The sequence below is a fragment of the Pochonia chlamydosporia genome, chromosome 3, assembly GCF_001653235.2.
Source record: "Pochonia chlamydosporia 170 chromosome 3, whole genome shotgun sequence".
NCBI lineage: Eukaryota > Fungi > Ascomycota > Sordariomycetes > Hypocreales > Clavicipitaceae > Pochonia > Pochonia chlamydosporia.
Window position 1 is genome coordinate 2,749,650 of NC_035792.1, and position 24,589 is coordinate 2,774,238.

General features: G+C 50.6%; 11 protein-coding genes across 11 annotated transcripts; 7 read left to right on the top strand and 4 right to left on the bottom strand.

The window, feature by feature from the left end:
• Positions 1-616: 616 nt before the first annotated feature.
• VFPPC_04677 (hypothetical protein) lies at positions 617-1,445 on the top strand (the record flags this gene model as incomplete). The annotated part of the gene is made up of 3 exons (XM_018283989.1): positions 617-803; positions 900-1,247; positions 1,306-1,445. 3 exons carry the CDS (start codon positions 617-619, stop codon positions 1,443-1,445), a joined length of 675 nt encoding a protein of 224 aa, XP_018145289.1.
• A 675-nt stretch (positions 1,446-2,120) lies between these two features.
• Positions 2,121-5,138, top strand: VFPPC_04678 (phosphoinositide 3-kinase; the record flags this gene model as incomplete). Its single annotated transcript, XM_018283990.1, has 4 exons — positions 2,121-2,197; positions 2,309-2,395; positions 2,465-2,566; positions 2,642-5,138. 4 exons carry the CDS (start codon positions 2,121-2,123, stop codon positions 5,136-5,138), a joined length of 2,763 nt encoding a protein of 920 aa, XP_018145290.1.
• Positions 5,139-6,928: 1,790 nt separating this feature from the next.
• VFPPC_04679 (hypothetical protein) lies at positions 6,929-8,104 on the top strand (the record flags this gene model as incomplete). Its single annotated transcript, XM_018283991.1, has 1 exon — positions 6,929-8,104. The coding sequence occupies one exon, from the start codon at positions 6,929-6,931 to the stop codon at positions 8,102-8,104; it is 1,176 nt and encodes a 391-aa protein (XP_018145291.1).
• Positions 8,105-8,612: 508 nt separating this feature from the next.
• VFPPC_04680 (Ran exchange factor Prp20/Pim1) lies at positions 8,613-10,354 on the bottom strand (the record flags this gene model as incomplete). Its single annotated transcript, XM_018283992.1, has 4 exons — positions 8,613-8,842; positions 8,900-9,524; positions 9,583-10,170; positions 10,280-10,354. 4 exons carry the CDS (start codon positions 10,352-10,354, stop codon positions 8,613-8,615), a joined length of 1,518 nt encoding a protein of 505 aa, XP_018145292.1.
• A 1,287-nt stretch (positions 10,355-11,641) lies between these two features.
• On the top strand, positions 11,642-12,580 carry VFPPC_04681 (short chain dehydrogenase reductase protein; the record flags this gene model as incomplete). Its single annotated transcript, XM_018283993.1, has 3 exons — positions 11,642-12,139; positions 12,193-12,480; positions 12,527-12,580. The coding sequence occupies 3 exons, from the start codon at positions 11,642-11,644 to the stop codon at positions 12,578-12,580; spliced, it is 840 nt and encodes a 279-aa protein (XP_018145293.1).
• Positions 12,581-12,753: 173 nt separating this feature from the next.
• Positions 12,754-14,070, bottom strand: VFPPC_13681 (alcohol dehydrogenase superfamily, zinc-containing; the record flags this gene model as incomplete). The annotated part of the gene is made up of 2 exons (XM_018291455.1): positions 12,754-13,822; positions 13,880-14,070. The coding sequence occupies 2 exons, from the start codon at positions 14,068-14,070 to the stop codon at positions 12,754-12,756; spliced, it is 1,260 nt and encodes a 419-aa protein (XP_018145294.1).
• A 2,417-nt stretch (positions 14,071-16,487) lies between these two features.
• Positions 16,488-16,730, top strand: VFPPC_15826 (hypothetical protein; the record flags this gene model as incomplete). The annotated part of the gene is made up of 1 exon (XM_018293579.1): positions 16,488-16,730. The coding sequence occupies one exon, from the start codon at positions 16,488-16,490 to the stop codon at positions 16,728-16,730; it is 243 nt and encodes an 80-aa protein (XP_018145296.1).
• A 1,547-nt stretch (positions 16,731-18,277) lies between these two features.
• On the top strand, positions 18,278-18,892 carry VFPPC_13682 (hypothetical protein; the record flags this gene model as incomplete). The annotated part of the gene is made up of 1 exon (XM_018291456.1): positions 18,278-18,892. The coding sequence occupies one exon, from the start codon at positions 18,278-18,280 to the stop codon at positions 18,890-18,892; it is 615 nt and encodes a 204-aa protein (XP_018145297.1).
• A 978-nt stretch (positions 18,893-19,870) lies between these two features.
• Positions 19,871-20,957, bottom strand: VFPPC_04683 (bicarbonate transporter, eukaryotic; the record flags this gene model as incomplete). The annotated part of the gene is made up of 4 exons (XM_018283995.1): positions 19,871-20,146; positions 20,213-20,773; positions 20,833-20,849; positions 20,906-20,957. 4 exons carry the CDS (start codon positions 20,955-20,957, stop codon positions 19,871-19,873), a joined length of 906 nt encoding a protein of 301 aa, XP_018145298.1.
• Positions 20,958-21,235: 278 nt separating this feature from the next.
• On the bottom strand, positions 21,236-23,000 carry VFPPC_04684 (HCO3- transporter family protein; the record flags this gene model as incomplete). Its single annotated transcript, XM_018283996.1, has 3 exons — positions 21,236-22,507; positions 22,561-22,654; positions 22,705-23,000. 3 exons carry the CDS (start codon positions 22,998-23,000, stop codon positions 21,236-21,238), a joined length of 1,662 nt encoding a protein of 553 aa, XP_018145299.1.
• Positions 23,001-23,532: 532 nt separating this feature from the next.
• VFPPC_04686 (GTP-binding protein) lies at positions 23,533-24,546 on the top strand (the record flags this gene model as incomplete). Its single annotated transcript, XM_018283997.1, has 1 exon — positions 23,533-24,546. The coding sequence occupies one exon, from the start codon at positions 23,533-23,535 to the stop codon at positions 24,544-24,546; it is 1,014 nt and encodes a 337-aa protein (XP_018145300.1).
• Positions 24,547-24,589: the final 43 nt, after the last annotated feature.

Sequence of the window (24,589 nt, forward strand, 5' to 3'; positions counted from 1 at the left end):
CCAGGCCTTCAAGGTTACACGACGCAAATTGAAGGTGATGTGCGGATACACAAGTATGAGCATTCACACACCACCAAGTACCAAGCAGCATGTCCTGAAGCTTGTCTGTAATGTTGACCATAATAGAAAGTTGAAATGCTATATTCAAATGAAAGCGCACGGCACATTTTGAAGTGATCCTTTCTACTATCGTAAGGGGATGGAGGTTGCTGTCACATTGCTGATCTGACACTGCCAAAAGAACACCAGACGGACAGGCCTACGCGTCCTGTACCACCACACTGTCTTATTGAATCCCCCTTTCTCACGAAATATATGATTATCCCAGCAAGACTGCGGCATGTAGGTCGGATGGTCAATGCCTTGCAGGCGGGGGAAACATGCAGGTCAATGTCAAGTGACGGACCAAAATAACCACCATCCGCTTTGAGCAACGACTGCTTTGCCATGCTTGGCTATGCTTTGCACTGCCGAACCGATATTACCTGCCTCCTCATTTACTTTCACCTATTTCGTAAAAAATCTCAAAATTCTTTAATCTCTGAATCGATTCAATTCTTCAACATTTACGATTACATCTAAAAAAAAAAAAAAAAAAAAAAAAAGTTGCGCCATCATGAAGTTCAGCAGTGTCCTCTTCGCGGCTTCTCTTCCAATGTTGGCGAACGCGGGCGACTTTATGACGAGCACCCGCGTTTCCGAAGATACATTCGAATACGACATTGAAAAGTGCACAGATGGAAATCCATGTTCTATGTACTTGGTGAGATGGCCGGACTTGAAGCGGCTAGCAACTATTTTTGGTCTGTAAAATCTTCAATTAGGCCAAGCGTGCGGTTTAAACCACTGCTCGCGTGACCAGCCACCGCCATGCCGGATTTTGCTGACATCAAATACAGAAAGGAAGGCGGGTAGGAAATTCACAATAAAGATTCAGAATGTCCCTTCTGGAACGTACATCTTTGAGGTTACGGGTGGTGAGGACAAAAGGACGAGGTTTAGCACGCGGTTTACCTATCGTACAAACTTGGTGACTAGAGATGGAACAACATCTACGCCATCAGGGTCTGGTACCACTTCTTCCGGCGACTCTACAGGTACGTCGACTGGCTCTTCAACTGGTCCTTTGACGAGCACACCGGCCAGCACGTCGGCGGGCGGCGGCTCAACGACTATCCAGACAGGTAGTTTGACGAGCACGTCGGTTGAAACGTCCAAGACTTCGAAGGCATCAGGGACGTCCGGAGGTATGTGAATTTGAAGTATGGCTCTGTTTATCCTGGGTAGTTGCTTATATAAATATAGCATCGGGCACGAAGGGACCATCTTCAACTTCGGCGGCACCATCCTCGACTACGACTGCATCAAGCTCCGGGGTCCGGGCGGAAGTTAATTTGTGGGAGATTGCGGGTATTGTTATGGCGGTGCAATGGCTTTCGATTTGAGATAAATGTAGAGATTTTGAGTATTTTAAGTATTGATTGTACGGATCGATTTGGTGAGGAAAATTGTGGCTAGCATTGAATGGTAAAGTTGGTCGTGATTCGTGAGTTGAGGCTTGAAGAGGTGGACGAATGAATTGCTAGGCTTTGTGTCGCCAGAGAGATTGCTTTGATTGGTTTTTAAAATGCCTGGCCTTGAAATAAGTTGGCGGACTGATGGACAAGTTCATTTTATAGTTGTTGATTCACCGTTGTAGGTGAGAGTGTTGAACGTCCAAGTATTGGAACATTGAATGCAAAGAATCTCCAGTCCAAGCTTTCAAGCTCCAGTCTTGAATTGTCCAGCAAAGTGCAGGGTGCTAGCATAGCGCAGTGGGTCAAATCTGGCAGGGCAGGCAAAGCCACTAGCACCAGACTGGACCACGAGACAACATTGAACCAGAGCAGCACACGAGACATTGACATGGAAGACCTGGCCCTCCCTGATTGGCGACGTCACTGCTGAGCTAGCTGCACCTCAGCTGCCAGGTCCCGCTGAATCAGTCGTCCATGCGCCATCAAGATCCAGTCCGTCGAAGCTTCGCAGATTTACACTTCTTCAAAATATCTTGCACGCACACGGCGGTCGCGCCTCCTCCTTCTTTCAAGATTCCTCCATAATGCCATGATTGTGTCGCCATGGCTGACTACGGGAGAATGGACCCTTTCTCCTTTGCGGGCTCCAAGGATGTCGACCATCCCGTGAGCGTCCGAATGTACGCGCGCTTCTCTATGGGATACGGATGCGGATGCGGATGCTCGCTCCCAAACTCCCGCCCGTGTGACAGTACACTGCCTTGAGTTCCGTTTGCTAACTTTGGATGCAGAATGAACTTGGAAGGAGACGAACCGCCAGTCAAGTATTCGACGCTTCTCGAAAGACCCGATCTCCGACACGTCGGGTCAAACACCAGGTTGGTGTCGACTGCCCTGCGTCTCCCAATCTACGCATAATTTTCTCTGGCTAACCGCGCGATGCCTAGCCCACACTCCGAACTTTACGTGACAGTGCAAGTCTGGGCGGGCTCTAAACCTCTTACAGTACCAGTACAAACAGCATACAAGCCGTTTCGATCCGAGCGAAAGTGCGTATAGAGTTTCCTACCCTCACCCCAGCTGTCCTTACACATGCTGGAGCTAACTACTCTCTTTCAACATAGATGGAACGAATGGCTAGAGTTACCAATTACCTACAAGTCACTACCCGCAAACTCTCGTCTCGCCATTACGATATGGGACCTCTCACCCACCGGAGGGAAGCGTGCAATTGGCCATTCCATTCCATTTGGCGGAACCACCTTGCCCATGTTTGATGCCGATAATCAGATCCAAAAGGGCCGCCAGAAGTGCCTGGTTCACAGGCACAGACACGCCGATGGAACTGACAACTCTAAAACACCTGCTCTTGTTGTTGCTAAGAAGAAGGCTACCCTCCAGAACGGAGGCGGTCCGCTCCTGGATAAAGACGCTGAAGAACTCGACAGGATGGAAAAGCTGTTCAAGAAGCATGAGATGGGAGAAATACCACGAGTGGATTGGCTCGATCAAATGGTCTTTCGCAGCTTTGAGAGGAAGGGGCTGCAGGCTGCAAAGTCATCAATGAAGATGCTTCAGCGACAAAGGGCGCTTAACGGGGACAACGATGGCGACAATGCTTCGGATAGCGATGATGGCCTTGATGACGGGCGCCCAAATACTTCAGCATTTCTGCTTAATGTCGAACTTCCTCGATTCGATTTTCCTGTTGTATTTGCTGACCACGAGTACGATCCGCCACCGATATCAGCCTTGCAGCCTCTGTCAGCATCCCAGGGAACGCTTCCCCTCCACCAGCCGCAAGTCCAATTTGGTCCGGGAATCAATGCCTTGGGAGAGAGCTCAGATGGATTCAGCACCAGGCTAATCACTGTCTATGACCCAGAGGTGGGCCAGAGAGACAATCCCGCAGAGGCCAAACATCGACGGTTGTTCCGTAGCTCTCACCGGCATGGCATTTTGGATAAGGATCTCAAGCCCAATGCCAAGGTTCGAGACGAGTTGAACCTGATTATGGCATATTCGCCAACACACATTCTGTCACCAGAAGAGGCCGATTTGGTTTGGAAGTTCAGATATCATCTAACTAGAGACAAGCGAGCCTTGACAAAGTTTGTCAAGTCGGTCAACTGGAGCGACCAGAGCGAATCGAAGCAGGCGATACAGGTCCTTGGCCGCTGGACTGAAATCGACGTGGATGACGCTCTTGAGCTTCTCGGGCCGTCGTTTGACAACCCGGCCGTTCGGTCGTATGCCGTGGATCGCTTGCGCAAGGCCGATGACCAGGAACTTCTCCTCTATCTCCTGCAGCTTGTACAGGCCCTCAAATACGAGCACATATCTACGGACTCGGAACAAGAGAGCACCCAAGATTCTTCTCTGGCCCGCTTTCTCATACAACGAGCTGCAGCCAACTTTATGCTGGGCAACTATTTCCATTGGTACTTGATGGTGGAATGCGACGATCATAGCCCTGAACAGGGCATCGATAACCGAAACATCTACCGCAAGGTTGCCTACGACTTTATGACGGAACTCGTCAAAGAGCCAACCGGAACCGAAGACAGAAAGACGCTTCTCCGCCAAGCTGAGATGGTTGCTATCCTTTCCAAGCTGGCCAGCGAAATCAAATCGTCCGGCGAGTCGATAGCGAAGAAGACGGATCGCCTCAAGAACTTTTTGGCAGACCCCAAGAACGAGCTGTTGACTTTTGACCCGCCCTTGGCCATGCCGCTTGATCCCGCAATCAAGATTACTGGTGTTGTGCCAGACCAGGTTGCAGTATTCAAGTCTTCCCTGAATCCAATTAAATGCACCTTCAAAACTACCACTGGTAGCACTTATCCCATCATTTTCAAGCTAGGCGATGACTTGAGGCAAGATCAGCTTGTAATTCAAATCATCACACTAATGGACCAGCTCCTTCAAAAGGAAAACCTGGACTTGAAACTCTCGCCGTATAAAATCCTAGCCACCAGCACGACGGCCGGTGCCTCACAATTCGTCCAGTCGCAAAGTTTGTCCGCTATAGTCGGCAAATACAGGGCAAACCCTGCACTTGCCTATCTCAGACACCACAACCCAGACGATAGACAGCCGCTCGGGGTACGACAAGAGACGCTAGACACATACATCAAGTCATGCGCTGGTTACTGTGTCATCACCTACATTCTCGGCGTTGGCGACCGCCACCTCGACAACCTTCTCCTCGCACCCGATGGCCACTTTTTCCATGCTGACTTTGGGTTTATCCTCGGCCGCGATCCAAAACCCTTTGCGCCCTTGATGAAGCTATCCAAGGAAATGGTCGAATGCATGGGCGGAGTTAATTCTGAACTATACAACCGATTCAAACAATACTGCTTCCTCGCCTACACTGCTCTACGAAAATCGTCAAACCTTATCCTCAACCTGTTTAGTCTCATGCTGCACGCCAATATCCCCGACATTCGATTGGAGCCTGACAAAGCCGTCATGAAGGTTCGCGAGAGATTCCACCTGGAACTTAGTGAGGAGGAAGCCATTGTGTACTTTGGCAATGTCATTGAGGGTACATTGACGGCGTTTGCACCAGTGGTAATCGACAAACTGCATGAGTGGGCACAGGCGTTGCGGGCATAGAATAGCTTGTGAGTCGTCAATTACATACCCAGTTGTTGGATCATGGAACATTCCCGTGCATAAAGATATACCATGTGAATTGGAACCGGCTGCCTCTGCTGTTTGGGTGTCTGCATTCCAATTGTATGACGGTACGACTACTATCAAGGTTTCGATTGTCTGTCGTCCAAACTTTCAGTGGAATCAGCTGCACCTCGACTATATAGTTTGGATCTATATTAAGTTCTCGATATTTTGGTCAACGTTAATACTACACCCTTAGAAGCACACCCAATATCTTTCTTGTTGCCAGAACCTTCGGTGGTGTCAGCTGTACCTCATCGTATAGTTTGACTGTATGTCGTTCTCAATACGGTGGTCATCGTTAATACCACGCCCTTAGGAGCACGCCCAATATCATTTCTTATAGCCAGAAGCTTCGGTAGCTTCAGTTGCACCTCAACTGTATAGTTTAGGCCTCGATGTCGGTCTCAATACCTTGGTCAACATTAATAGCACACCCTTGGGAGCACACCCAGGTATTTCCTTTGTCGTCTACAGCTTTCGGTGGTGCCAACTGTACCTCACCTTATAGTTTGGGTACCTACGTCGTTCTTCAAACCTTGGTCAACGTTAATACCATGCCCTTAGGAGCACACCCAATATCTTTCTTGCCTACAACGTACAGTGGTGTCAGGTGCTCCTCAATTGAATTGTTTTAGTCTGCATATCATTATCAACATACCACACCCTTGGAGTACACCGAAGTACTCGTTCTCGTCGTCAAAGGCTTTCAGTGATGTGTCACTTGCACCACAGCTGTATAGTTTGTGTCTGCATAGCGCTCTCAATACCTTGGTCAACGTTAATAGCTCGTTCTTAGGAGTACAGCTACGTATCTTTCTTGTCTACAACCTTCGGAGGCCTCTGCTGTACCTCAATTGAACAGTTTGAGTCTATACATCAGTCTCAACGTACCACACCCTTGGAGTACAGCCAAGTATCTGGTCTTGTCGTCCAAAGCTCCCAACGGTTTCAGCTGTACCTCATCCTATAGCTTGTGTCTGTACATCACTCTCATCTATTTGTCCAATGCTAATACAACATTCTTTAGAACAGAGCCAAGTATCTTCTCACGTCTACAATTTTCCGCGGTGTCAGTTGTACCTCATCGTATAGTGTGTCTTTGTATATCGCTCTCAACACTATATGCAACGTTAATACCACACCCTTTGGGTACAGCCAAGTATCTTTTCTTGGCCATCCAGAAGCAATGGTGGTCTCACCTGCACCATAGCTGTATAGTTTGGGTCTATATATCATTCTCAACATCTTATTCAACGCTACTGCCGCACTCGCTTAGAGAACAGCCAATTATCACACCGCAGGGAGTGCTAACATGGCAGCATGATCATGCTCCTACACTCAGGTCCCAATTAGGAAATACTAACATGACAGTCTGGCCATGTCCCTCCGATTTAGGATTCCGATATACTCCACGATCGACGCTAGACGCATGATTGTCCGAGGAGACATCCTCATTCTGGGAATATACTACCAATTTATGGTTTCAGTTATACGCCCGTCTCAACTCTATCATGTTCATGAGCCTTGACATAGATTCATATCTCGTATATTAAGCTGCCCCCTTCACAGCTTATGTTCATCGTCCAGTTCCCATCTACATCTCTTCACATTCCCAAAGTTCACACATCTCACAGCTTTACATTCACATTCTCACAGCTCTACAATCTTATTCTCATAGCTTTACAATTACATCCTCATAGCCATACAACCACATTCTCATGACCATGGCTATCAACCTTTTGGCCGAATTGCGCCGCACGAGCTCCCCAGAGCTCCCAAAAAAACCCATCAAGAACAACGAGGTTCCCAGCCCGCCACAGGAGGAACTGGCCGCCTTTGACGCCATTTCCCCCGCGGGCCAGTCTGACTTCGATACCCACGACTTGATGCTCGAGCAGTTGATCATGCTAGAAAAGGAGAATCTGCTGGCGAGGTACGACCACCGACCTGCCGCGCAGGTGCCTCAACTTCTCGGACCTGGCACTGCTGGCCTCCCACTCTCCAGGGAGAAGGCCTCCATCGTCCTCCAAGCTCTCAAGAGAGAACACCGCGAGTTCCTCAAGTGGAAGATCTCTATTGCACAGTCCTCCCCTGACTCACGACGGGCAAGCCAACCTCCTCGCCCATGGAACGCCTTACTCCAAGCCATGTCAGAGTACGCGGACAGCCTCAACCATCCCTGGCCGTTCAACCGCATCGTCCGCGTGCTCAAAGAAGCCGCCGCCAGGAACAACTACTTCAACAATCCCACCGGCTTCATCAGGGAGGCACAGCTGGTCCACCTCTCGCAGACAAACCAGGCCATCATCCTGTCCAACGACCTCCACACCCTGGAAATGATGCGCCTCCTCGGCTCCAAAGACACCGCATTCGCTGCCGGACGAGTCCTCAACCAGATTGCCGCCAGCACGTTTCAGCGCTTCGTCTACGACCTGCAGGGGGAGTTGGCGCACTTCTCCCTCAGGCACAGGCGCTGCACCAAGAATGACAACTGCCATGTCGACCCGGCCCGCTTGAAGCCGTGTGTTGAGCCGGTCTACGAGGCCGTGGTCCTGGGCTGCATGGTGTTTCAGAGGTGGCCGAAGCCGAAAATCAGCGACTTTGGTGTGAGGGTTTTTGCTTTTCAGACGCCGTGGCAGACTGTCGCGGCGGTGAGGGAGAATGAGAGGATTTGGCTGCAGGAATTCGTTTCGTTTGCGGCGATAGATGGGAGTTCGTTTTGTGACATTGGCGATACGTTCCCGACCTTTGGGTGGTACTATTTGAAGTCGTTGGCGCAAATTGAGGAAGAGTGTCGGGGGTATGATTTGGGCGGGGAGGTTGATTGGGATGAGATCTTTGGTGGTACAAATGGTTCTTGGAGGGGGGCCATCTACAGACATCATGAGAATCGTTTGTGATGGTTGTGCTTGTGGCGTTGTCGACATGAGTATTTTCCACATATTTCTTTTCTTGGTATATCTCACTTTCCTTGGTATATCTCACTCTCTTTGATATATGTCACTCTCTTTGATATATTTCACTCTCCTTGACATATCTCACTTTCTTTGTATATCTCTCTTTCCTTGGTATATTTCACTCTCCTTGGCATTCCTCCCTTTCCTTTGTACTAGTTCAAGAATTTTGAGTAGGACTTTTGGTCGATACCCCTGAATCATATTAGTTGCATCAATGATGAGTATTGTTCGCTTGGTGAAAGACAGTAGCTAATCTAACGTATGTGATGTATTGCTCTACCTAATTTAGCCATTGCCATTGTGTATTTGATCATTACCTTATCCCTTGGTATCGTTTGAACTGTACATAACCCAGATATTACATGCTACTTCCGCATCGTCCAATCCATACCAGCTTGTAAATCACCATGCCCGCTCATGGGTTCAACTATAAATACACACTCAAACACCACTATGACTCTCGTGGACTAGCAATCAGTGAAAATTGTCCGCCACAAGCAGCAAAGGTGAAGGATTTCCCGGAAACTACTCCTCCATTCAGCTCTGTTGGCCGCTCAACAGTCGCGTTGGTTCCCAGCCCCGTGCGACTATTCTCGGAATATCCCCATGTTAGGACTTTGCCTTCTTCCGTGATTGCGAAGGAGTTGTCGATGCCGGCCGCGACAAACGTAGCCGTTATTCCTAGTCGTCGATGTCAGATACAGTGTAGAACATCTGTGAAAGTTTGAATATACATACCGGGTATAATGGTGGGCTGTAAGAGGATCCTCCTCTTCCCATGACTATCAACTAAAAAGTGCTCTTTTGGCAGCACAGACACATCCACGCCAACCTGGCTCTGATCACACCTCCCCCAGGCGAGAACCTGGCCATCCTCCGTGCAAGCTACACTATGGTGAAACCCGCCAGCGATGTGACGAATTTTATAGCCCTTCAACCCTTCAACAACGGCTGGTGTGCCAAGGTGCAGAATATCCTCGCTGGCCGCAGCGCCAGTCTGTCCGAAGTTGTTGAGGCCCCACGTCCAGACCTGCCCTTCCTTGTCTATTGCAAAGTTGTGGTTGAATCCTGCAAATGCCTTGACGATTCCTCTCGTCGGCAAGTAGACCATCCTTGGTATTAGAGACTCGACCTGGTGCCGTTGGATGAGGCGGCGGCCAAGTTCCCCTTGTTGTCCGGTCCCCCATGCGTATACATCCCCTGATTCTGTGAGGGCGAGGACGTGATTCACACCTGCGGAAAGCTCCTTGATGTTCCTTAATCCTTTTATTTGAATGGGTGTGTTCTGGAAACGTTCTTCGTAGGTGGGTTTGTTTTTGGCGCGCATTTTTTCCCGCAAAAAGCCGTACACACCGTCACTCCCCTAAACTAGTCAGTATGTTACGGTCGATGTATCGAAGTGAGATAGCCATCCAACTTACGAAAAATGTGCCCCAGCCATATACAAGCCCAGACTTTGTCAGGACAAATGTCGCGTTATCCGTGGCTGCGACCTGCGCAATGCCGGACTCCAAGCCTTCTAGTCCCTCTACTGGCGCAGGGGCGCTTTCCAATGGATTCAGGTCCACCGTATCGTTGGGTAGTTGTTTCGGCGGCTCCCAGTTTGTGTTTCTCCCAAGAGCCCTGGAATTGTTGACGCCCCATGTCAAGACACGGCCATCGTGGGTGAGGGCAGCACAATGCTTCCCTCCCACAGCCACTTGGACGACACCCACATCATCGGCATCTAGTAAGTGGTTGAGACGAGGTCGCCTTGCGCTTTCTGGGGAGTTCTTTTTGTGCTTTCTGTGTCCCAGGCCCAGTTCGCCATTCTCTCCGTTGCCGAATACCGCAATATCAAGTCGTCGTGTTGGCGCATTATTCAGTTGTTTGAGCGGCCTTGCTCGTGGAGTTGTGGCTCCATGTGTTCTGCGGCGCTTTGTGCTTGGAGGCGAGGTGTCAGGTTCCAGTTTGATAGGAGTGTCTGCTATTTCATCAGTGAGATCATCAATTTTTCTCTTTCCCGGTGGCTGTGATGTCAAAGTCAGCACGTGGAAGTGATGGATGCACGGCATTGTCGCATATGTGAGGTCAACTGGTGGGGCATCGTGATTTGGGTCTGGTGGGAATTTCACGAACCGTAGCGGCCTGGTCATGGTCGCCATTCACTTTCGCAGAGTGAGGCGACGTGACCAGGCTTTTCGCCAGTGTCATGATGTTGAAGCTGTATCTCGCAAACATGGATATTCCGGGTTGAAGCTGCTGGTGAATCGGGTCCCTGGAGATTGAAGTTGAAGAAATGATACAACTAGCTGCAGATTGGAGAAATGGATCTGAGAAGAGAAGGGACCCTGACCTGACCTGACCTGACCTGCACTAGTGTCAGGGGTCTCGTCTGCTGGTCCGATTTGAATCTGGAGAAAAGTTGGGTCCTGCGGGTTTCGCTTCTAAATTTATTAGCCTGGCGCTCAATCAATTTACGCCAAATTTCTGTGGCACAAAATGGTCCATGTATGTGGTCTGGTGGCTTGTCAAATCGTAAGTTTGCAAGATGGCTAAAAAAGCAAAAGTCCGTTCAAGTTCATGAGGAGAGTGACTTTTATTTCTATCCTTCACCACGTGATGGTAGCAAATGGCTACTAGGTACTTAAGTACATAGATGCTCAATGACAAAGAGTTTGTGCAAGTATGTACTTAGGTATGAATGAGCATTGGTTCACTCGGCAATGTCAGGAGTCAGAACAAAAGACAACAATAGAACAAGGCAGCTTCGACCGAGGCTTTGTTGTCTAGCGACCTTTCGATGGCTATCTAGGTACTCTGAAGCTGTCACTTCGTCGTCACTTTCATACTTTAGGTACAGACACAAAGGTGATCGGTGATCTAGTTATGCATCCAGATGTCATCACCTCCTCAGTCGTCAGTCTTCACACTCGAGCCCACACGTCCTTTTTAGGCACGGTGCTGCCGATTTCGCAAAATCTAGCCAACAGGTAGTATTTACATGAAATGCTTTCTTCTATCAAGCTCACTCGGGAGTACATCGATGCATGCACGTGCTCAATGTGGACGACGCAAAACACGCAGCACTAGCAAACTTACACGGGCTGGATGTCCATCTCCCAGGAAGAGGAAACAGAGCATCAAGGTCAGGATTGGCGTGTCGTATTTTTGGTTTTGGTACTGTCATGAATGTACCATCAACTATCGTATCGTGGACATCCCGATGCCACCCAAATTCCTCCGCGGAGCAATTACTCTCTCACAGTACACATCAACAGCCTGCACGCAACTCTCGGAGCATCCTAATCGACAATCCAATAATCCATCCAAATTACAAGCAAAATGATATATACCTACATGTCTGGTAGGTAGTCATCAATCAACAATACCCGATACCTTGGTCCAAAGCCGTCAACCTACCACGATATATACACCAAAACTTCAACAAATCAACACATCACCACTTCTCGCACACATCCCAACTCATCCACATCCCAAATGAACCCCAAACCACCCACCGCCCTCATCACAGGATGCAGAAGCGGCATCGGCAAACACCTAGCACTAGCCTTCGCCGCCCACGGCATCACCGTCCTCGCAACCGCCCGACAAGCCTCCCACCTCAGCGCCCTATGCGCCCAAAACGAAAACATCCACCCCCTACCCCTCGACCTCGACGACCCAAAAAGCATAGACCTCCTAGCAAAGGACGTTGAAGCCCTGACGGGCGGCCACCTAGACTATCTGGTCAACAACGCTGGTCTGCACTACGCAGCAACAGCGATGGATCTGGACATCCAAGAGGTTGCAAAGGTGTTTGGCGTGAATGTCTTTTCTGTGATGCGTCTCTGCCAGGTCTTCATGCCGCTTCTCAGAAATGCGCGGGGGACTATTGTGCAAATTGGAAGTGTGACGCGAGATGTACCCGTTGTATGGCAGGGTGCGTATAATGCGTCCAAAGCTGCACTTAGTCAGTACACGAGGACTCTCCGACTGGTATGCACACCTGTTCATGAGATGCATGAGATTCTAACCAAGTTTCTTGTTAGGAAGTGAAGCCGTTTGGCGTAAACGTCGTTGAAGTAGTTACGGGGTTCGTGCAAAGCGATATCCTGCGTCATGGGTTCTACGCTCCGGATACGAGTCTCTATCTACCTATAAAGGAACGGATGGAGGAGATTAAATTCCGGGGGAATCGGAATGGGATGCCCGCGCATGAGTATGCTGAAGCTATTGTGCGAAGGTTGGTTACTAGACGGGCTGGTTCGGAAATTTGGCAAGGCGGACGGGCATTTTGGTTGCGTGTTATGCTGATGGTCCTTCCGCGATGGTTACTGGTATGTGCGGTTCCAATTTATTTAATGTTCATATCTAACTGCGTAGGATTTGTTCTTCTATCGTCATTTCGGGCTTGATCGTTTGAAAAGTGTTCGATAAGGGGCGTTGGATATTGTGCTTCTCGAATCCGCTACGTGCTATTTGACTGGGAATCTTCTAACAGCCCCTTCAGGCAACAGAGGTCCAAAACACAAGACGGTGCTAAACTACCATAACCATTCAGATAGACAAGATACCTCAGCTCCTGCACCATCTCCCGAATAAATGTACACTCAAGTCTCACCAAACAAAAACACCCCCTTCCCCTTCCTAAACCCCTTCAAACCACCCTGCACCGCCTCCGTAAGTGTCTTCTCCTCCGTCTCCCAATCCCACTTAACCTCGTCCACCGGCACATCCTTGAAATGCCCCAACCTCATCAAGTTCAAAATATCATCAACCATGTGCTTCCGCCCCGTGGCATCCTTCTTATTCCACTTTGACAGCCAGAAGCCAACGAACCGAATATCCTTGAATATGAGAAGCCCCAACGGCAGCGCAACAGGCTGCTTCGACATGCCCCCATACGACACCAACGTAGCTCCCTCGCCGAGAGACCGCGCCAGCGCCGTAGCAGATTTACCACCGACACAATTCAACGCCAGTCCGAGCTGTTCGCGGCCGCCGCGAGTAATATCCGCAAGCTGATCCTTCCACTCCCTCGACAGGAACTGCGATTCCGGCACCACGACATCAGCGCCCAGGCCAAGGAGTTCCTGCTTCAACGCCTCAGTCTCCTCGATGGAGTCTCTGTCGCGGATGACGTTGATGCTTCGAAGGCCCCATAGCTTGCCGAATTGAATGGCCGCTCGGCCGACTCCTGAATTGGCTCCGTTTTGGATGAACCACTCACCACTACCTAGCTCGAGCGGTCGCATTGGCAGACCTGTTTTCAGACCTGCGCTGGGGCCGTAGTCCCGCAGGATGCGGTACGCGGTGCATGGGTTGATGCTCACGGTGGCGACTTGGGTGGGCGTCAGGTTTTCCTTTTCGACTTTGAGAAGATCGTTGGATTCGAAGACGGCGTGCGTTCTCCAGGTGCCGATTTGTTGAGCGGCGGGGATGACCCAGTCGCCTTTTTTCAGTGGTGAGGATGCGTCGCCTACGGAGACGATTTCGAAGACGCCTTCGTTTCCGGGGACGGCAGATGGTTCGGCTGTGCCGATGAGAGATGTCATGGGCTGTTTGGAGCCATATGTGCCTTGGATGGTGTTGATGTCGGCTGGGTTGATTGATGCGGCGAGTGTTCGGACAAGGACGGAGGAGCTTGGGATGGATGGAGATATGGAGTGCGTGTGTAGTCTGTGCAAGTACAATTAGTCCCTGGTATCTGCACTGCTCTTTTGAATGTAGCCATACTTCAATACGTCTGAGGGTTCGCCATGCTTGGAATATACGAGTGCCTTGGATTGCGTGTAGCCGTAGGGACCCGATTTGCGCCGGACAGCTGTTCGTGGTAGCCGACTCAAGGAAGCTGCTTGAATCTTTGTTGTCGGCCGTGAAAGCTTGGATGCCAGCAGAGGCGATCGCAAACACTGTGGGCTTGCCATTGTCAACCTGTGCAATTGGACTTTTGCTGATCAATTGCTGTAGGTGATGCTGCGAGATTGCAATGAGGTTAACTGAGAAAGCTTGGGCAGCTCGGTCCGTCCTCGGATGCTGTTGTCGATGACGTCTGGCTGACCGAACCGAGCTGTGGTCGGCAACAGGTCCGGTGGGTCAAGGATTGGAACGCAGGTTGGCAGGGTCAAGTTCAACTTTGTGACCCGAGAAGAGAACGAGGCAATGCTTCAACGAACAAACGGCGAAAACAACAGTTTCCTTAAGCTCTCTGCATTTGGGTTTATTTCCATGGGCCCCTTTTTGCCCCAATAGTCATTCACTTGTCGCCTTGCCGAGACCTAATTGGGTGGTGGTCCAAATAATATAGGGTAAGTGCATAGTTGCTCATGATAAGACTCCGGAAGTGTTGTTCTATCCTCTGTCCAGAAGTGGTGTATATAAACAGTGTTGGGTGAAAGCAGCAAGCAACTAGATAGGCAATATACCGCATTATAACTGCATATAACGTGGGATTGTAGTACCTACTTGATGGTGAGTAGTACATTTGGGCCGAAGCTGTTCTCAGTGAAGGCCCTCGGAGTAAATGACAAGGCTGCAATAACCCTAGGCCCCAAGTCCATCGGCACACTGGCATACAAAATCACCCGTCTCATGTCACAGCAGTTTCAACAGAGTGTATCCGTATTCGGCGGCAAAGACACGGTGACTTGACAGCGATACGCGGTTGTTCAGGCTGGTTCATCGGCCGCATCAATGTCAATGGAGCACAAATGAGCTCACTGCAGATCGAACCTAAAACATACATCCTGTGTTACGACGCCCTTGCCTTTAGCCATCAGGTTTTCCTGACATGCAGAGTGGCGTTGTGGGATGATCGCTGCCATGCTCGGGGTGTGTCAGGCCAGGGAAACTCCTATAAAAAGAAAATGTGGAGAGTCTCACTCGCCGCCTCAGATGAAATGTCGAGTCAAGTCTTGGTTAGTTCGTCCATCTGGTTGTTCAAGAAGCCGGCAGCGGATTCGTGGTCGGATATTTGTCCGCGTCAGGTAGGAAAGGGTAGAGTAGAGTAGAGTAGAGTAGAGTAGTCCTCCGTTGGCCATTGGAGTAGAAGCTAAACTCACAAGTCATTGATAAAGTCATTTAAACTACACAGGCCACACCAACAAACTGACTTGGGTCGATGTCCAATGACGCTGCATGAAGACAGCTGCAGACTGCACCCCACGGACGTGCCTTGCATTGCCCCGGTACAGCATTGCATGAGCAAACACGGCACTAAGAAAGTGCATGCAGGATCTGCAATGCTCAGACTCAGACAGGATGCACTCCAGGGAGCGGGATTCATGATTGATCAGTCTAGTCTGGTGTCTCATCAGAGCTGCACACCAGTTGAGTGAGTCGCAGTCGCATGACGTGTCGACAGACCATCGAAAAGATTGCTTTTGCTGCCTACTACTCCGTACTGTACTTGCCACTGGACCACCATCCGTCGTCACCACCAGGGAGAAAGAAGGACAAAAGTTCAATGCTGCTCCATTTCAGAAGAAAGGAGAAATGGGTCATGGCGGCTAAACTCGCCAAGCTCGGACCTGTTCTTATCTCCTTCCTCTTTGTAGCATTGCTGTCTGTTGCGAATGGAGATTCTTAGCCGTCAACTGTCCCCGGATTACCAGATGAATGAAATTGCCAAAGCAATGCGACCCTGTGTCAGATACACTAACTCTTTAGTGCCCCTACCAGACGACTCGGAGCGCTTGTTGATCCGCCGGAGGGTGAAAGATGTCTTTGTGCATGGATGTCGCGCTGAGTCGCGGCCTGTCACTGGATGCTGACATAGAGCCACGTCCGAGTCAGTCGATGGGAACAATCCATGTTGGTTCTCGAAAGTTTCCGCTGAATCTGAGGGAGTTTCTGCTTGATGAATAACGACAGTGTCGCTGGTTACAAACAATGCTACACAGCGAAGAGATGAAGCGCCCAGATGTTCTGTACGGAGTAAAGATTGGAGTCGATTCGCAAAACAAACAACAAACAAACCAGTTCTGATGCGGTCGAAGGGGTCCAAGCGGCGCTCGATGCACTTGTCGTGATGCCTGACCCTGGGTCATAGCCCATGGCACGAGAACTCATGTGCATGCATTCAAGGATGGAACTGTCTGGTTGCGTGCTCCAGCCCATCTCGCATCTCGCATCTTGTATCAAATGTGTCCTCTCGCTTCGGCCACGGGCACAGGGCACAGAGCACAGCACAAGCGTCGAGAAATTGATGCCTGTTTGATGCACCCAGTATCCCCCAAGCGTCGCTCACTTCATTAAAGGGCCATCGAGGAACAAGTGAACTTTGATCAAGTGGTGCCATCAATCCACCAATAATGCCAACCGTCTAGACTACTTTCAACGATCCATGCGACCGGTCGACGGCGTTAGCGCTGGTGATGGTGAGCATGGCTTGGACTTGGGGCGACGGGCTTGCTACCATGTTCGGGAGGTGCCGCTGCTCCATTATTTGATGTTCAATGTGCCCACAGACTGCGCTGAATTGACTTCGGACGACTTGAAGACTGGACAGAACGGGACGGCGATGGGACGGCGATGGGAAAGGGAAGGGAGCCAAATCACCGCAACGTGGATCGCACGGAGCATATAATGTAGTGATTAAGACAGGCATGCTGTGGATAGGTGTCGATACGTGGGGGACAGACCAAGATGAATCAATTGATGCAAGAGAAAAACTTGGAAGATGACGATGGAGTGTGAATGTTTTGTGCCAGGCATATCCAAAGTTGATGGAAGACAGTCTGTGGCTCAAGCTCCCTCCAGCTCCGGCTCTGGGCTCAATCTGACAGGCGCAGGCGCAGGTGCGGGTGCGGGTGCCTTGTCTGTTCAATGTCAATTCCAGTCCGCATCGTCTGCAGGTGTTGCTTGGTGGTCTGGTCTGTTTAGATCAACCGGCACCACCGGATGCATGAGAGAGTGAGTGCTGGAGCCATGACCCTTTTATCAATTTATCAAGAGACCAGGATTGTTTTGACATCTGGTGTTCTTGACTCCCAACGTGAACTAGTTGACATCTTCAGCGCCATTTGATGCCATTCCATGTCCCGCCTGCCTGACTTCTAGAGCTGCATCGCGCCTTCCGCCGTTCCAACGTTCTGGATGGTGGCACGAATATTGACCAAATAGAACCATTGAACCAAAGCCCATTCCTCAAAAGGCGAGCCAAGGCAAGCCAGTTGAAGCCCTTGTCCCGCCAACAAGGTGTCGAGCGACTTGCATGCCAACGCTAAGCCGTTTCCAATCAACCGTGAGCATCTCTGCAGGTCGCTTGAACCTGTACTCCGTAACTCCGTACCATTGAGACCAGACATAGACATGGTCAACTGGTACCTCACCTGCATCACCATCCATCATTGATCCATTCTGCTCCCAGCAAGCCAGCCATCCATCCCGCCATACCAGCACCACAACCACCCTGACCTAATGCTCCCCAAGTGAACCAAGACGTCAACTGGTTGCCCTCGCCGCTCCACCTTTCCAAGCCAAAGCCATTTTGAGCAAACTTGACCACCGAATCCAAGAACGAATAAGGCAAGCTCCTGCAGCCTCCTGTGCTTCCTAGCTGCCGCGGCCCTGTCCTGCAGATTCTCCTCTCACAAACCATTCTTCCATCCTGGAAACACCCGTTGCCAACTTTTCTCGTCCAACATCATCACTTGACTTTCTCCTGGGCCAATTTTCAACTGCTGTGTTGCCCCTCAACTCCCTGGGAACTCTGTCTGTGAGCTCCTCGGTCTCGTTTCTTCTTTCGACCCTGGCCTCCATCCAGACAATTGAGCTCCCGCGCCACCCAATTCATCAGACCCCTGACTTGCTCAAGCCACGAGAAGCTCCAGTTTTCTCCTCGACCCTGGCCACCAACACCTATTGGTATTGAGTTCTGACTGAGAGAACGGAGTGCTCACTGCTGTTCTCCTTTCCCAGTTAGCCTGGACTCGCCGCGTCGAGAATAATTACAACTGGGACCGACTTTTCCACTCGTCTTGCCCCCGCGTCGCTGGTCCTGGGTTATCGAGATACGAGATAGGCTGACATTGGATCTGACCGTCTGCTTGTCACGCTGTCTGTGACTGATACGGCAGCTCACCTCGTGGGCTCACTTCTCAAACTCTCCAGCTTCCTCGAAATCTTGCCGCCATGCCTACTCGCGTCAATGGCTCGCCCAAACCTCGATTCGAGCTTCCCGCGCTCGACTTGAACTTTGGAAGCATCACCGACGGCACCAACATCCCACCTCCTCCCGATTCTCCCAAGGTACCTACGCCGCCTCAGACACCTCCAGCCAAGAAGCTTGACGCCGCTGTGGTCAATGGGAGTGAGACTGACAAGTCTACACCACCAACAACAAATGGTAATATTATTGCTGGAATCAAGAGACCTGCGGATGACGCGCCCTTGAGTCCCGCTGGTTCTGCCAGACAGGGCAGTCTCCGCAGACTGTTTAGTAGGAATATGCTGAATGCTAGTTATACAGAGGGCAATTTGAATTCCCTGGAGAGCGGCAGCCTGGTCAACAGCAGCAGACCCCCTAGCCGCGGCGCCAGCAGTCTCATGGCCGGACGAAAATCGAGGCGGAACAGCTGGTTTAAGCTCTTTAGAGGCGGCGAATCCAAGCGTTCCAGCATTTTGTTTGACGACATCACCTCGCCCCGGAAACCTTCTGGACCACCCCCACCGATGATTCCGGAGCTCAAGGACCTCGAAAAAGACGAAGGCAGCCTTGGGAACGACCTCTTCAAAAACATCAAGTGATGAGCGTTGTACCAACCAATGGCGCCATGCTCTCACACTAATACTTGTACACGAATTTCCGACCTTCAACAAATCCCCCCAACTTGAGACATCGGGAGCCGCGCCTTTCACAGAACCTCATACAACTGGACGAGCGACGACGCATCCGAGGCGACTTATCGACCAATCCTTTGCAACAAGATTTTTCTTTGCATTCCGTCTTTTTCTTTTTCCATTTCATATTTCATTTCATCGAGATCCCACGAGAGCCTGTCAGAGCTGGGAGAAACACACAGTACTGCCACGAAAACGAGCGGGAGTGGTACAAAGAGACAGGAGGAGAGAGTGTTGGAAGGGGAGACACTGAGACACTTAGGAGTGGTTGATCAAGATACCCAGCTCTTTCGAGAGCTTCTTCATCTGACCGGTTATGCGGCCTGCGAAATCCTTCGTTACGTATTTTTCTTGATTTTACTCTGTCTCTCTCTCTTCATTTTTATTACGCAAATATTTGCATTGCTTCTTAATGGCGAGCCCCATTTGGCCCTGCTTCTTTTGTCCTTTATTTGTATGGGGCTGAACCTGTTCGCCGTGGGCTGGAAGAAAGGAGAGCGACAAAAACTGATGTACTGGGACACAGTGGTTGGGCAAAAAAAGACAACCAGCTGTTTTATTTGCATGTATATTTTGTCAGGGAGAATGGAAAATTTCGGATGCCAGCTGAATGAGTGGCAACAGACTAGCCCTCGTATCTTCTTGGAGTCTAGCGAACCAGAAACGAGATTCTAGACGAGCAAGAATTTTACCATTTTTTTTAATGCCATTCAAACTGCTACCACCAACAGGGACTGCTCGAAGAACGTTTTTTTGTCTTTCTTGGTCAATGGAAAGCGAAATAATTCTGAACACTTGTGACGTTGGACAAGGAGTGCAACCCGATTACAACAAGGCTTGTGATGATACATGCCAACATGATCACAGTCATGGACAGGAACGAAGCTAGACTCGCAGCCCGTTCTTCTTCAGTTCAGCCAAGAAAGGACCTTCTGCCTTCAAATAGCCAGCAGCAGCTATGTCAATCACCTCTTGCGAAGCACCTGGGAATCTTGGTAGAACTCTGGTCGCCGAGCTCAGGACTTCGAGTATCGTCCCATCGCCCATGTTTTTGTCCACTACCAACTGGTACATGGCCTGCACGATCTCGTCCACATCCACCCATGCCATGTCGTCTCTCATTTCCTTTGTCAGTGGAAACCCTTGGTCCCAAATCGGAGTCTTCAGCCAGGGCCCGTCCATCAGTCAGCCGCCATCATAAACTGGTATATAGATGGGAGTACATACGTCAACAGCTCCGGGAGCCACAGCACCAACTCGAATGCCGAGCGAATCACGAAGTGATGCCATGCACGATACGAATCCGTGAATGCCATGTTTCGTTGCGTGATACAGCGGCCGAATCGGCGTGTCCAAATATCCCGCGATGCTGCCTACGATGACCAAACATCCCTTCTGTTTATTCGTGGTCCAGTGTCCAATGGCCATCTGACTGAGTCGAATAGGGGCTGTGAGATTCAAGTCAATAACGGCATACCGACCAGGCTCTGCGTCACCAGCGTCCCTTGACGGTGTATCTGGATTTGTGTCCGTCTTGGGAGCGCGCCAGAAACTGCTCCACTCGGGCTCGAAGATGCCGGCGCCAGGTACTACTATGTCTACCTTTCCGTGGACTTGGATTGCTTTTTTCCAGAGCGAGGTGAGCTGTGGCCATGATGTGACGTCCGTCTTGTGGAATAGTACGGATGGCTTGGAGCTGTTTGCCGCTGGTGTGTCGTGAGGGTACTCGGCTAGAAGCTGTGTGGCTTCGGGACGGAGGTTGAGATCGGCTATCACGACGGAACAACCCTTTTCAAGGAGGAGTTTTACAAACTTTAGATTGATGCCTTTTCAAGGAGGAGCTTTACAAACTTTAGATTGATGCCTGTGTAGGGAGTTAGAGGTGGTTAGGTTCTGATTCCTGCGGAGTTTCTGTTATACCTGAGCCACCGCCTGTGACAATGGCACTTTGGCCTTCGAGCTCGAGTGCCATACTGTACAGAACTATGACAACAGTTTGGGATAGAGTGTTTCAACCCACACGAGATGAAGTGAAGAGAAGCACGGAATGACGAACAGAACAGAGACCAAGTTTATCAGTTTGCTTCACGGCGCAGGGTATTACGTCGAGTGCATTCGATATTACTAAATCTCTGTACGACATGACAAAACTCAAACAAGTCTCAGTTGCGTGAACTCTCACCTACAGCTGCTTCCTTTTATTTAGACAGATAGGGTCGTATTTCATGCAACCTTTTGTATTTTCAGCACTCATGACAAGTCTCGACCCTTCTCCTCATCCACGACAACCACCTCCTCCGCTCCATGCAACTCATCCTCTGGCTTCCCCGGCCGACATGCCCACCCGTCAACCAATCTCAGCGTCTCCCTAGACCATATGCGGTTCATCACCGTTAGCCGCACCGGCACCAGGGCAATAATGACGAGTGGGAATGCCGGCGCGGCCACCGTGAGCGTCACACCAAACACTATCCCGGTGACAACAATTTGCGTAATGGTGTAGCCATGAATTCCCCTCCAAGTCACACCAGATGGCAGCTCTGGCAACTCAGCCGCCGGAGTGAGCAGTTGAAAGATTCTGTTCAGCACGGGATTCACAGTAAGGGACTGGTAGCCCATGAACAGGAACAGTCCTGCCAGCACGGACGTCTGCGTCAACCCCAGCAGCTTTTGAAGCGGAGGCGAGATAAACACCAGAATCATGGCCGCCTGGATGAAGTGTGAGTATCGCTGCTCATACGTCCTTGTTGTATGTTGTGATACCGCCGGCGACGCATCGTCGGTTTCTTCAGCTGCCCCATCGTGGACGTAGTGTAACAGTGACTCCGTGTGCAATGGAGCCTGGGGAAGCAGCCCATTGGCAGGAGGGATTCCCAAAATGCCGCAGAGAATGGTTGTGAGCCCGAGAATTGTGATGTCCCATGCGTAGCCGCCGGGTTTGCGGACGCCGTACCTCTCAGTCGTGCATATTATGCTGCTGATTTCGTGGTCAAAGTAGAAGAGCACCGTGATGATTGCCCCCGGAATAGCTGAGAGGAACACCCACTCGACGGGTAGTTTCCAAAACTCTACGAAGAATGTGCTTCGTGAGGGACTCGATGGGCGGAATGTACTCTGCACTTGGAGGCGCTCGTGGTCCAGGTCCGCTAGCTCACCGATATGAGGAATACCAATCCACAAGATGATGGATATAGCCGCCGCGTATTCAGCGAGTCCAATGCGAACATATCTGTGGAACAGACCCCATGAATTGGCTGTAGACAGCAGCACAGCTAGCAAACACGTTCCCACGGCGCCGATGACGGCATACAAGAACGCAGTGAGGGAGACGGCGCCGTGGGTGCGTTGTAGGGCCATGGCCGCTTTGTGGAAGTAAATCACGCTGTTGAGGAGGGAGAAGATGTCGGCGCTGAAGTGCGTTACGTATTGCATGGTCCAGTCGTGGGCGTTGAATATGGCGAGCGCGATGTGCATCCAGCCTGCGTGGATGAGGCACCATGCCATGACGGGGAGGAAGTCGACCTTGAGATTGATTAGTTGTAACTTGTGAGTGAGATGGATGGCGGGGAACGTACATTGAAGGTATTCGAACAAAGTTTGTAGACATTTTCAGCGAGTACGGAGAACGGACCCGTGACGCCGAGGATGGTGAGCGGTTGTGCGGAGAAGCTGTCTCATCTTGTGAATGGTGTTGTTGGATGGTCAAGAGGCAGACTTACACGGCGAATATCACGCCCACGAGTCCAGTGCTGAATACGACTTCGATGGTGCCCCATGACTGACCGGTCAGGACGAACAAGTCGCTGGCGAATGTGATGCCGGGGAGGATATTGGTGAAGAAGATGTATACTGCACTGGCGACGATTTGCTGGTTGAAAATGGTCCAGTCTGATATGTATCGTTGCTGGAGATTGTGTGCGTCTTGTTTTAGGAGGCGGAATGGTCGGAGTTTACCACCTGGACTGAAGTAGTTTTTCCATTTGGACCTGCGTGCTGGGGTGGTGTCATTGTCCATGGTGTAGTTTCACTTGTTCAAACATGAGATCAATCTCCGAAATTAATGTATAGAGAAACTGTGAACTAGCAATGGTTAACATGAATATATTGCGCTCATCGTCTTTTATCAACGCTCGTGTGATCTGCTTCCAAGCCCATGGCGCAATTGAGCGGGAAACCGCCATTGTAATTGGCCCAACGTTAAACTATTTCCTAAAGCCAAGAAAAGCCAAGATTCAACTATTCACAACAATTGCAAAAAGAGCCTTGAAAAGCTTGAAGCCAAGACATTTCAATGTCTCGTGGCTCAATTACCTCCGACTACTGGTTAAGACGACTAGGAGATGACGTCAGCTGTTTTAACCTCTTATCTTATCTCCACGTGCAGCATCCATCGTGGGGCACGACCCCTGGTCGCCAACGTCAATGAAGCTTCACATTTCAGACCAGCTCACGACACTCATCTTCAACACCTACCCAGCAAAAAACCAATTGCACTCCATTTCAACACCAAAATGTCCCACCGGCCTCAAATATCATAACACCTCAAAATGGCGCACTTCGTGCCCCGCAACACCTTCAGCATCCCCTCCTCCATACCCAAAACCTATTTCCTGGGCCACCACCACGCCGGCGCAAACAAGATCAAGACCCTCCTCTCCAGCATCTCCCTCGTCCTCGAATGCCGCGACTTCCGCCTCCCGCTGTCCACGCAAAATCCAACACTGGAGCGCACCATCGCCGGCCGAGAGCGTCTCCTCGTGTACACGAAGTCCGACCTCGGCACCGACACGCCCGGCGCGCGACAAACACTAAAGCGATTATATGGCGATAAAGTAGTATTCTGGGATAAGAACAAGCCTTCCACGACGGAGGCGCTACTGAAGCGACTGAAGTTCACGGCCGAGGCGCAAGATTCGCTGACCGGTCTGCGAGCACTGGTAGTGGGCATGCCGAACGTCGGCAAAAGTACGCTGCTGAATGCGCTTCGCAAAGTCGGCACCCCAGGCAAGAAGACAAAGGCCGCAAAAACAGGCGATCAGGCGGGCGTGACGCGGAAGATTGGAACGGCGGTCCGGGTAGTAGAGTCCGAGGAGAAAGGCGGAGTGGGAAGCGGTGTATTCGTTCTGGATACGCCTGGTATTTTTCAGCCGTACGTTGACGACGGCGAGACAATGATGAAAGTTGCTCTTGCGCATGGCATTAAAAAGGGTCTTATACCGGATGAAGTTCTGGCGGATTATCTGCTCTATCGCATGAATAAGTGGGATCCGGGACTGTACTCGCGGTACTGTGACCCTACAAACGACGTGAATGAGTTTCTGGACGCGGTCGCAAAACGAGAGGGTAAGCTCAAGGCCGGAGGTGTGCCGAATTGGCAGGAAGCCGCGGCGAGGGTGCTGTCGCAGTGGCGTGACGGGAAGTTGGGTCGGTATGTGCTGGATGAGCTTGGGGATGAGGATATTCGCGCTCATGAGATGATGTTGGCCCAGCCGGCGCTGAGCTTGCATCAGGCGAAGAAGGCGCAGAAAGAGGCGAGGAAACGGGAACGACTGGGGGAATGAAAATGTGACTAGAACGCTGTAACAGTATTTGTACAATATGTAT